Source organism: Pseudopodoces humilis, chromosome 4, assembly GCF_049639895.1.
Source record: "Pseudopodoces humilis isolate 2021_Gansu_Grassland_sample_001 chromosome 4, ASM4963989v1, whole genome shotgun sequence".
NCBI classification, from domain to species: Eukaryota; Metazoa; Chordata; class Aves; order Passeriformes; family Paridae; genus Pseudopodoces; species Pseudopodoces humilis.
Genome location: NC_142203.1, coordinates 54,620,962 through 54,634,132, shown reverse-complemented (window position 1 = coordinate 54,634,132; position 13,171 = coordinate 54,620,962). Strand labels below are relative to the sequence as shown.

Sequence of the window (13,171 nt, the reverse complement as noted above, 5' to 3'; positions counted from 1 at the left end):
GTTTCAGGGTAGATTTTTTCAAGCCCTAACAGACTTCCTGCTGTTCCACATTTGAGCATTAGTAAGGCACAGGAAGCCTGCCAATCATGCAGGATTTGAGTGTGTGCAAGTGGTGAGATTTCTAGGAGTCTGAAGTCTGCTGTCATGAGGGCAATTTTTATGTGGAATTTCATAATACTTAAGAAAGTTTTTGATTCCTACACTTCTGCTATTGTAGCACAAAAATGGAGCAAGATGATTATAAAGAGTTTGCATTGTCTATTGTTAGGAAAATAATACTTTTTAACTGCTTTGTTTTTCTTCTTTCTCTTTACTGGGCAACATGTAAATAAAAATTTTAAATCTTGAAAATAGCATCTAATAACTTAGCTAAGAACAGAAGCTTTTATTTTAATGGAAACAGTGGGAGGATGATTCAATTACCATCTTTCTGGCAACGCATACAACATGATGAATACAATAGGAATTTACTGGATTATAAAAATATTATGTTGATTTTAAAGATGATAATGAAAATACTAGAAAATACTCTCTTTCTGTTTGGGTTTCATATGTAAGTGGGTTTCGGTTTGCCAGTCCCAGACTTCTGTCTGGGGATCTCCTTTGTGGTTTTTATAGACTACTAATCAGATCACAAGAGGCAGAGAGGCATATGCATCACCTTACTGTGAAAATAATACTCATTACTGCCTGTTGGTTTTTGAGTCCTGGTGAAAATAGTGCACATGGTTTGGTTCAACTATTAAGCATAATTCTACTCTGCAACATATATAGAATTGCTCACTTCTCTCTAACAAAAAACATTTTTACAAAATAAGGAAACTTTTTTTAATGTCTCAGACTATAATCTCAGCAGAATTTGAACGTGTAATTTATCCCCTTGAGATTTACCATTGCCAGGTGACAATACCTTTTGAAAGCCTGTCTGTTAAGAGTGAGAGTCTTCAGTGAGTTGACAGCTAGTATGCACAGGATTGAATTATTTTAAATTATTTACAATATCTTTTTTTGAACATATGCATTAGTGCCACTTCATTCCCTAAAGCTGCCTTACAGCAAGCACTGGTTTCTGTAGTTCAGTAGTTTCTTGCTGTCTGCTGTGTGGTGCAGTCTTGTAATGGCTGTGTCCCTTGCTCTGAGGCCATATCTGACAGAAACCCATAATGGGTGCTTTTTGTCACACCTGTAGATCTGTGTGTGTTCCTTCATCCTCTGTTAGCAGAGGTAAGTCTGAAAACATAAGCACTTGCAGTGATACTCCCAAGAGTCTCTGAATACAAGCAGGATTTCATTGCATTGCTGTCTGAGTGACAGTTGTGATTACTGATGAAATGCAATCTATTTTATCACCTTTATAACCTGGAGTTAAGGATGTCATGAGACTGGCAGCTCAGAGAGTTGTCCTATCTGAGATGTGATTAAAAGATTTTAAGAAGTGATAGAATAACATGGAGTTTTCCCATGAAACATCTGTGGTGTGGTTCAAAATAGAAAACGCCATTCCATTTTGCTCAGAAAACATAGTGTTGTCCTGTTGGAACATGGCCATTCCTAGCCAAAGCAGACAATGAATTTCATAAGTAAAGAATTTATATCTCACTCAGTGTTTCAGCATGTTTGAGTTTTTCTCACTTTGGCTACACAATGTGCAGTAGGGCAGCTGACATTGTAGGTAATATCTAGTTTGGTCAGGTAGAGGCTGTAGTCACCCTGAAAAATATTAAAAACTCCCTAAGTCATGGGATTTCACTCAAGATACTTCATGAGGTGTGTGTAGTAAGTTCAAAGTACTCTAAATATTTGGCCTGCATGTTTAAATAATATGTCCCCTGTAATTTAAAACAATAAACTTTTGATTATATGATTGCATTTGGCCAGTGTCACACAGGATGAGGGGGAGCAGAAACAGCCTGGTCCCTGGAGTTTCATAGAAAATACAAATTTAATTAAGTAGAATTTACATCTAGCAGAGGAGTTTTATTCACAAGGGATTGCATGCCACCTAACTCACAATGGGTTTCTGAACTTCCTCAGTATTGTTTTTGAGATGGGAAGACCAAAACTACAGTTTTCCAGTTGCATGGGCTTTTTGCTTTGTTAACAAGACCTTTTCTAATAATTCCTTTCACTCGGTTCTCTTTTTGTACAATGCTGACATAATTCTGAAAAAGCATCAGCTCAATCTGTTGTGATTCCAGGGTTTCACTCTTGGTTATGAGTGTCACAAAGGCCGTAATTTTATATGTTTATATGAATTTCAGATTATTTATTCACACATGCATCACTTTACCTGTGTCTATGCTAAATCATTGTCTGTTTTAATGCCTACTGCCCAGCCTCATACAGGCCTTCTTTCATTCTTCACAGCCAGCTTTAGATAACTTGTCATCATTCATAGACTCTGTCATCCCACTTTTCATTCACTTTTCCAGGTCATTTGGAATATATTCAGTCGTATAGGTCCCAGCACAAATTTCTTTAGGAATCCAGTGGTGTCCACTGTGTTTCCAGTGTGAAATCAAAACTGGTTTTGTTTCCTATTTTTTTAGATGCTTTTCTATCCATGTGAGGATCTTTCCGTCTTTTCCTATTGTTGCTTCTTGACCTACATGGCCATGTGGTATGAGAAGGAAACTTTTACTCTATGTGGATCCTGTTTTCTGTTATTTAAGTAATGGAGTGGAGTAACCAAAGAAATTATAGGGGGTGTTCCATAGTCAGACAAAATTTATACTGAAATACAAGTCTTGAGAACTACAGAGAAAAAAATTAGTTAATAAGAAAATATCTATGGAATCTCTTTGTGCAGTGTACACTACAAACTGCAAGGTTTCAAACAATTGAGAAATCCAGTGTAGTATGTCCACACACTTGTGTCACAGGAAATGCTGGTGATATCCCTACTTGGGCTGAATGCTCTTGAATGTGCTTTACACCTGCAAAGCAGCAGCACCTGTTTACTATTTGTTCAGATGTGGTTTTTTATTTGGATAGCAAAGAGTGTGAGCCATCTAAAATCTTAATTCACCCTCAGTTTTGTGGTTTTTTTTAATACAGACTTGTCAGGCTTTTCTGTCCAGTAGATTGCAATTAAGCTTGGAGCTTTTTGTGATTATATTTTCCTTGTCATATGGTTGCTACATTATATTATCAGAAATAGAAGTTTAACTACAGAGAATGCTGATATTTTTCATTTTTTCTTTTGGGAAATATACTGAAAAATGTAGATAACTTCTAACATCCTTGTTATGCAGATGAAGAAACAATGGTAGAAGCTTCCTTTGCTTTTGTTTTCCTTAAAGGACACTGATTATATGCAGCTGCTTATAAAAGAATGTTTTCATTACTGTGTAGGATATTGGAAAATTGTAGGCATGGGCCCACTGATATTCACTTAGCTGTACAGATTGCTCTGTGGTCAGGGCTCTGTCTCCCAAATAAATAATAAATTAACATTCCTTTGTCTTTCTCCAAAATTGTTCTTCAGCACCCAACATTGCCTCCCCACATGCTTGTATTGTGTACAGACCACAGTGTACAGAAATACAACATGTTTCAGGCAACATCGTTTTGGGCACTTTAAGTTTTGTGGTCAGGACCTTGCTAAGTGGCATGTTAGATAGAACTGTGTACTCTTTGATCCCTTACCAGCCAAGAAAACTTGTTCTCAACAGTGGTCATTTTCATCATCTTAATCATACACTGAAGGCAGAATATTTTATTTTTAGATGTACTGTCTATTTATGTTGCCACACTTCTAAGTTTCTACCAATTGCTTGAGCTGGTCTCAGTATAAAAAAAAAAAAAAGAAAAGTTAGAGGAATGAGAAGAGTAATGTTTATTAGATCTGCAAAATACCATGAATGTTGAAACAGAATATGTATAGTCTCTCTTTTTAATCACAGCAGAAGATTTACTTTATTTAGTTTATCTTCTTCCTTCTGATAGTTAAACATTAGATATCGATGTTTAAATGAGTATATGCTTATGAAACTAATTATATTTAACAAAATGTTTCCAGAAATTTGTCTTTTAGATTAATTTAAAGAGCAAGCCTTTCTTTAAAGGCTTCAGATTGTACCTTTTATTTTCTTTAACTTGCGAATTTGCACAATGTGGGTGTGAACTATCCTTAACCTTTTTTACAAATAACAGTTGCGTGGTACTTGGACTATTTGCTGCACAAAGTGAAAAGCAAAGGATTGAAGTGTATCATAGGAAATATTTGCAAAGAGGCTTACAGATCTGAATTTTCCAGCCTCCTTAACAAATGTTACAGTGGCTTTTTGCTGTTGTCTGCACTGTTTTTGATTTTGGTTGCATTAGGAAAGTTTTTTTCCTATTATTTGCTCTTGATTGAATATTAAATGTTTTAGAGATTATCAGTGAAACAGTTGGAAACATCCTAAGACTTAGACGGATAGACAAAGTGGATTTATAGTCTCCATACAGGAAGATGAGAACTTCTGATAGGCATCTAAAGCTGCAAAATGCAGTAAAACTGGAGCAGCCCTTCTTTCCTTCTATGACCGTGTAGCACTGTAGGCATCAAAGGATCATGAGGTTATTTTGGTTTGCAGCAGTAGCAGAAGAATTTAAGAAGTTTTAGTTGTTCAGAAAATAAATGGATTTCCGGACATTTTTATTATTTCCATGGTAGTCAGATAAATTATTATTTTTTAATTTTAGATAAGTTTCTGGTAGGTAACGAGGATTGTATGAGCCAAGGAACAGATGATTTGTTCTCAAGCCTACATTGATCAGCAGGGTAGAAATGTAAAAAAATTTTGCTTTCTACTTTCCACCTCCAGAAACCATTGCCAGTTGGATAGATGAACTAATGAGTTAAGCAGAAGGCTGCTGAAAGTGTATGCAAAAATATATAGGAAGACAGTTTTTTTCTGGAAGAGCTATCCTCCTAACATAAATGATGTTTTAAATCAGGAATACACATGGGATACTGAATGAGGTCAGAGAGCTTTTTTGAAAGGCGAGGAGGAATAAAACAGGGCTAAGCACATTGAGGCATTTTTTATGATCTTCCCTATGCTTAGGAAGTGAAGTGAAAGAACAGATTGCTGGGAAAAGTAAAAAGTTTTGGTTTTTCTTTTCTGGTTTAAGTTGAATCTTCTGTTAGTAACTGTGTCTTGGGATGCACTTCTTTACGGCAAAACTTGTCATCTTGCAACATTTCTGTAAATTGGGGGCTTTTCTAAAATTTTAAAATTGTATGAGTAAAGCAGGAAATAACGTGGGTGTCAGATTCTGATTTCAATGTGAATCCATGATTTCAATTACTGTCCTCTTGATCTATGTTCTGTTGTAAGTGAGAAAACAGCCCTAAGGAAATAACTGATCTGTCTGCATGCACTAATCTGGTCACTGGAAGTCACTGCTTGTAAAAATTAATGCTACATTGCTTTATTCTACACCTCCTTTAAAGAATAACACTCAAAATAAATTAGAGGATATGCTAGAAATTACTTATGGTGTTATGGATTTATGAAATCATAGTTAAACCTGAAGCTGAATCATATATGATAGAGAGAAGGGCAACCAAGGTGGTGGAAGACTTCAAGGGCGAGATTTGGGATGAGTGGCTGAGGTCACTTGGTTTGCTCAGCTTAGGGAAGGCTGAGGGGTGACCTCAAGGCAGCCTTCAACTTCCTCTGGGGGGAAAACAGAGGGGCTGGTGCTGATCCTCTCTCTGTGACTGCTGACAGGGCATGAGGAGATGGAATGAAACTGCATCAGGAGAAGTTCACAGTGGGCATTATGAAAAGGTTCTTCACTGAAACAGGCTCCCCAGGGAGTGTCACAGCTCCATGCCTGTTAGAGCTTGTGGACAACCATCTCAATCATATGGTTTAGTTTGGGGTATTCCTGTGAGGAACTGAGAGTTGAAGTCTGTGATACATGAGTCCTTTCCTACTTGAGATACACTGTGGTGCTATGATTCTCTACTTAATTTTTGTGGAAGTTTTGACCCTTTCAGTTCAGTGCATACAGGGATTAATATAATAGAAGTTGTATAAATCTACTTCAATATAGCACTTTTGTAAATATTTTATTTGCCATTCTTGAGCTGAAAATAATTTGGTAACACATCTTGTGTAGGACCACCCCAATAATCTGTCCTGTTCATTGTTCTGAGAGTAGCAGTTGTGTAGGACAGAGTACATGAGGGCAAGCACATAAATACACTTCTCTCTGTGGCCCCCACAGCCTGCTGCTAATTTTTAGGCCGTATTTTTGGATATAAGAATTCTTGAGTTATTTTTCTTCCACTATGTGTATCCTTTTATTACTCAATCTGCATAAACTTTTGGCACCCACAGCATTCCATGTAAAGGATTTCCACACTTGAGTTTGGTTTGTAATAAGGAAATATATAGTATCATTTATTTTCAATACATGACAATTTATTCAATGCCCTTATTGGGAAAGACTTGTTCTTTACTCAGTTTGCCATGGCCACACAACTTCCAAGACCTCCTTTCTCTCATCAGTTGTCCATTTTTGAGGATTAACAGCCCTATATTTACTTAGTCATTCTTCACACAGAAGTTGTTCCATAGCTTTTATCTTTCTTGTCTCAGGTCTTTGTATCTTGCATGGCTTTTCTGTGTTTGCTTTGTAACATGGGAACCAAAACTACACAGTACACCATGTAAGACACATGAAGGACCTCAGTGGTGGCATAATGTCCTGTTTGTTGCCAATTTTAGTATTGGATTTCTTCTGGACAGCCTCTGGACAATACTTGTTCATCAAAACTTTGTGAACACAAACACTTCCGTAAATAGCAGTGGCTAATTCAGAAGTAGCAGATACAACAGTGTATCTGAACTAGCAGTAGCTAGTTCGGATAAACTACTGTGTATGTGACATGTTGGCTTTCCCTGCCATGTTCATTACTTTCCCTTTTGTTGTTCTTAAATTTGTGCATTAGCAAGACTCAGCACACTGAAAGATTGTTCACTTTTCCTAAGAAGTTGAGGACATTCTCTGGTCAACAGCCAGGATATTACTGATGTATGTATCGAGTCGTAAATTTTCCAGCATCCTGCCTGAAGGGTATGCTATGGAATATTCAAATTATCAAAATGACCATTATTTTTGCATATGTAGCCAATGTTTTGACTGATGCTTTCTGGGCATCTTGTGTGGATTTTTCAGAGTTAATGACATTGGCCTTTGGAAAAATCAGGTTTCTTGAAGGTGCAGATTAGCCATTGAAAATTATATAGGCTTTTTCATCCTAATCTGAAATATGTATGTGTATATATGATAACAGAAACTATATATGATAACAGAAGTAAAAGAACTAAGCTGAAGTTTCTGTAAGGGGCAAAGGGCCAGACTTCTTTACAACCCAAGAGAGTTGGTCATCTCAATTCCTTTAAAAATCTGATCCTGAAACCATTTTTAAGCTTGTCAGTACAAAGGATTTCTTGAACTATGCTATAGTTCCAAAATCACTTACCAAGGGTAAGTTCCAAAATCACTTATCAACATCTTCTGTGGGACCTAACTTTTACTATAGAGATATAAAAGCTATTTGAATACTAATTGGTAACCTATAACTCCAGCCAAAACTCTAAAATCTTTAGACAAATTCATTTTAGCATTAAATATTTGAAAATAAATATCTGAATGAAAGGTCACTACTTTCTTAACTAATACAAGTTTTATAATTTCCCAAGAGACTACTTAAAAAATAAACACAGCTACTGGTGAGGCTTCAAAGTTGAGCGTCAGGAAACAGTGGCTTCTTTTGACAATAATAAAATTCATGGGAAAGGCTGTGGGACTTTCTTTAAAGGTAAAAACAAAGCCTGATTTCATTAGCCACTGATACATTGATCCAGCAGCAAAAAAAGTAAAATGTTTAGGTTCTACACAAGCAAAAGCATCACTTTTATATATATGTAAGTTTGTAAGGAGAGTATGCAGACCAATGAAGGCTGGCTTGATTACTGAGCTTAATAAAAGTCATCTGTCCTTTGACTGCTGAATTGGTCCACAGGGCTGTTGTTACTGTCAACCATAATGGAAAGAAATAAATAAAAACTCCCCTACAATATAGAACAAATTCAGAAAAAAACTGCTTAGATACTATGGGAGACAACATTTGGTCTTGAAAAGGAAACAAAACAAATATGACATCTTCAGTCTGCAAAATCAGAAAAAGGATCCATGTAAAATTCATATGGCAAAGGAGAAGATTGCCCAGGTATTTTGCATTTCACCTGCACCAGCAAAAGCTGAAGGCAGAGGTAGAAACTTACCAGCTGGGCTGAAGAGAAGGAGGAAGATGGGTAAAGGCAGCAGGAGGAATATCTGAGTTTAAGATGCAAGTCATAGGATGGGAAGAAAAGCATTCACTTAAGGCAAAATTTTTATTTATAGTAGTTCTGTATCTGGTGCTTATGTAATGTAATAAAGTGACAGTCCTGTAAGTATCCTTGTAGAGAGCATTTGAAAAAGCATCAGCCTGTTTCCCATGACCAAAGTCCATGATGAAAGTTGACTTGTACTCTCTGGAAAGCAATGTTCTTCCCCTAGTAGTAGACAGTACATTTCTTTGGCACAAAGCAAATGCTTGCAATGGGTGAATTAACATGACTGACAGAGTTCTCTTTATAACAGCTCAACCTAAGGGAATTTACCCATTTCTCTTCAAGAAATTTTGCTGAAAGATAATATTTCACCAAATATCTTCAACTTCATGCTCTGGTAAAAGCATTTTTTTCATTTAAGAGTCTAGTCTTGTTACCTGGACTAAATCAGAGTATTTAAATCTATTTTATCTCCTTGAATCTTATTTTAAGTCTCATACATGGCATTCTAAGGATATTTTGCAAAGTATATATAAAAATACAATATTTCATACCATTTATTTGAAATATTTTATATAGTTTGTCTTGTGTAGTGTTATGGTACCACATACTGTGGGTAGATCAGCAAGCACAAACATATTCTTCATGCTAAACTTTAAAATCAGAAATGCAGGTTCATAATTTTATCTTTAGACCATGCCTTGAAATTGTAGTTTTGAGACATAAGGTTTAATAAGCATATCTCTTTTTTGACCTGCTGAATATCTTTCATTATGCTTAAGAAAGCAGATGGCAAACAGGAGTAGTCAAGGAGGAGTAGCAAAGCAAATGACAGAATAACACGTAACACAATGCTGCGGAAAAGTAAGTGGTATTAATCTTTAAACTCTTTCCTATTTTCTATGGACATCACATGGCTGTGTGAGGATTTATCTTCCAGAAGAGATTCTGCTGGGGTTACTTATGAGGTTTTTCTTGTTTTCATGGGGGTTTATTTTCTTTTTTAGATCAGCTTCAGTGCTTCTTGATTTAAAATGAGCTGAGTCCTGTCCAGTCTGTGTATGCATATTCCAAACAAGTAGCCCTTTTATATCCTTATTAATCTGGGAACATTATACAAGTTTGATGTAAACAGGGAACTTGGGTAAGCACAATCTGTTTATTAAAGAAAATAAACTCAAAGTGTAAAGTCCAGTAAGAAAATAGAAACTTTGCAAGTCCTTCATAAAAAATAGAGAAATTGTTTCCTTGCAATTCTTGTCCCAGTTTTCTGTTCTCCTTTCCATTTGGTGTGTATTTACCTCACTTTGTTGTGCAGAGTTTACTCTTTTTACAAATACCTAGTTCTGCTTCTTATTGGCTATTACATGATCATTGTACATCTCATGGATTCTCATCCAAAAGACTGTCAGCTGAGTCCTTCAGATTCCCTAAACTGATTGAAAACCACCTCTTTTGGAAAGAAGATCTTTTGGAAAAATCAACATTGGTTTCTCTCCATCTTCTAATGTGTCTTCTAATTTGATTAAAGTTGCCTTCTGGTAGTCATTGGTAAACTGTTATCAGTTGATACAGTTAATATAAAACGTGTAGATTTTATGTCTTGAACTCCTGTTTTATTTATGAAAATGTATGGAAGTTGGTTTGGATGCTCCTGGGCTGTCCATCTGACTCTCTTCCTCCCTGTTGGTTTCAATATCAAAGTGGTCTCCTAATCATCCCTGGTCAATGCATTTTAATTCTTTTTCCTGAGCTCCCTCTTATAAGGAGCTTCAGGTTTCCTTTTGAGAGGGAATGTTTCAGTTTTCAATAGTATGTGAATATGGGGCCACATCATACACAGCTCCTCCAATGACAGTAGATGTGCCACAGAAGAAGCTTCCTGACCAGATGTGGATTTTTGTGAACACAGCCAGCTCAGCCCAGAGAGACAGCTCTCTGTTGTTGATACAGGTCAGAACCTGGGACTTGTTCCCTGTAGTGACCTAAGAAGATTGACTCAGGAGATCTTTCAGTCTTATATTCCTACCTAGTAAAAGATGCAGGCACTTGTATGACAAAATTTAGCTGTTCAAGTTCAGAGTTAAATACATCCATTTATTCATAGCACAGATCTTTGCACATATATACAACAAAATGTTTATCCAGTAGGGAAAAATAAATGGCTGACAACAAACTGCTTTGTTTTCCAACAGAGTTCTAAAAATTACCTCATGAATACGCAATGTACCTAACTTTTACTGTTTTACTCTTTACTGTTCAAATAAGGTCTTGGCATTGACAAGAGAACATCTTTACCACAGAGCAATTCTCCTTGGGATGATACACTTTTCAATATATCCATACATGCAGCAATAAGACATGGAAAATGGAAGTTACTAACTGGATATCCAGGTAACAAAACCCTATCTCCCACCCACCACAAACACAATTTAATTTTGTTTCATGTATTTTAATTTCTTTGAGTAATTCTGCTGATTTCTTAGGTTTTTGACCACATGCAAAGATCTAGAATGAGCACTTCTAAAATCCAAACAATGTGGGTTTTTTTCATTTTCCAAATGTTTTGTCTTCGACTTATTTGAATAGTAGGGGAAAAACTGCCATAGAATATCTCAAATTGTAAGGGACCAATAAGGAGCACAGAATCCAAGAAGAAGGTCCATTAAATTATTTTATGTGAAATAAAGTTACATAGAATTTTGGATCTCAGTGGTGCCGTGGGTTTTTTGCATAAATGAGGCTCCTATTTAAGTAGCCCTGGACTAGAGAGAATTTGGTGCAGGGCTAGAGTTAAGGTGTGCAGCAACAGTCACAAGCAGGGGCTTGTCAAGAGACCTAGTAAATTCATCAATTATAGCAAAACTCTGTCTCTACATTGCTGCTCTGTATGTCAGAACTGACCCTTGGTCTGTTCCTGTTCCTGTAGGCTGCAGCCACTGGTTCCCTCCACCGTCTTTGTTCAATGAGTCACAGATTCAGTCGTCTGATCCATCAACAAAGAGACTTTGGCTGTTTGATATCGTTCATGATCCTGAAGAAAAAAATGATGTGTCTGAAAAATACCCTCATGTGGTGGAAAAACTACTCTCACGGCTTCAGCATTATCACAAACGTTCAGTACCTGTGTTCTACCCTGATGAGGATCCCAACTGTGATCCAGCAGTGACTGGGGCTTGGGGTCCTTGGGCATAATGCACACAGCTTTGCATTCTGCAAAAAACCCCTGCAGCAGAGTCTGGTTTACAGACTCAGAGTCCTAGTCACATATTTTGTACTTTCTCTAATGAGTTATTGCTAATTGTGATCTTATTCTTGGAATAATTCATTATTTCTTATTCTTGATATGTTGGGAATCTAATTTCAGTCTTTTCCCACTCTCATTCCCAACAATTATATGTGAAATGTTAGTAAAATTATATATATATTTTTAAATATTCTTTGTCTGGAATATACTTCTAGTGCAGAAGATAAACATTGCCTCCTTCCTTGAAAGAAACTAAAAGTAATTGAATTCCTTGTAAGGAAGGCAACAGGGACATCCAAAATTAATCAGTCTTGTGGAGTATACTGAACTTTGGTTTCATGTTTGTCCAGGAGACAAAATCTACTGAAAGCTGTTATATATCTGTATTGACATAAAATTTTTTGCCTTTAACATGTACTTCCATCCAGAAAAGGCAAGAGTAAAAAAGAAAACCTCACAAATACAACATAATCTCTATTTCTTGTTCACTCTTAATCTATCAAACTGGAGTAGAGCGTGATGATCAACTGGAGTGCAGGGCTGTCAGATAGAAGAATCTTGACAGCCTTAAAAAATGTGTGAATAAATATTTCATTAATTTCAACAATTGCAGAGTCTGCCACTTGGAGTGCAACAGCTACATTCAGGAGTGCATGCTGGGCCATGACCAGATGGAAAGTATTTTCATGGGGAAAAAATCTAAGCATCCTTCTGAACAGTAATTAGGACAAGAGTTCCCATTTTCTCTTTAGGTGAAGAAAACCAACCACATGTTGTTCCGCATAAGCCAGAATGTATCCAGCAGCTAGGGGAAGTCTTAATTCCCTTCTATCAGTGCTAGAGTATAGCATCACATTTTGAGCTTCCCTATAAAGGAAAAGTATTGACCAGTTTGAGTTAGTTCAGTGGAGAACTATGAGTGTGATCATGGGAAGGATAAAGAAATGGGTTAGTTTATGCTGGTGAGAAAAATGGAAGATGCTATCTTCAGCTACCAACTGTGAGAGCACAGAGAAGAGGAAGCCAGACACTTCTCAGAGATGCACAAAGATGAAAAGCACACAGGGAACATGTGGAGTTCCAATGCAATATAAGGAAAGGGGGAAAAAAAAAATCACACCATGAGTTTAATTCAATATGGGAAATGTGAGACTATGGCAACCTTAATCCTGGGGTTGTCCGGTCTTTGGTTGGAGAAGATTCTGAACAATTCTATCCCTGAAGCTGGATCAAATTTGAAGTTGATGCAGTTTGTTAGAGTGGTGAGGAACAACCAGTGACCTCCAAAGGCCCCTTTCTGCAGAAATTACTCTACGATTCTGTGCTGAACAAAACCTTACTTTTATTACCTGCCTGGTAAGTACCCTGTCTTTATTACCATAGTGGAGTCTGTTTTCATCCTGAAGTGGGCTCTGAGCCATGAAGAAACCAAGCCAAGCAACATTTCTCAGTTACAATCAAATTGACTCAAGATAATGTGCCAGCTCTCTATTACCTGAGATAGGTCTTCAAACCCTGAGTTCTGGTACTGCTTCTCGGTGTCCTTGACTAAGTTCTCGGGATGCAGAGCTCAATCTGTCAT

At 36.8% G+C, this 13,171-nt stretch overlaps 1 protein-coding gene across 2 annotated transcripts in view; it reads left to right on the top strand.

Moving 5' to 3' along the window:
- ARSB (arylsulfatase B) overlaps positions 1 to 13,171 on the top strand; it is a 78,119-nt gene that overhangs the window by 53,768 nt on the left and 11,180 nt on the right. Inside the window, exons 7-8 of one of the 2 annotated variants that reach the window (XR_015772428.1) lie at positions 10,611 to 10,736; positions 11,272 to 12,945. Coding sequence is in view for 1 of the 2 variants with exons in the window: in XM_088054563.1 (XP_087910689.1) it covers positions 10,611 to 10,736; positions 11,272 to 11,537 (392 nt within the window). In the remaining variant the exon portion in view is untranslated. Of the gene's footprint in view, positions 1 to 10,610; positions 10,737 to 11,271; positions 12,956 to 13,171 lie in introns of those variants that run through there. The other variant, XM_088054563.1, reaches the window with a different exon arrangement.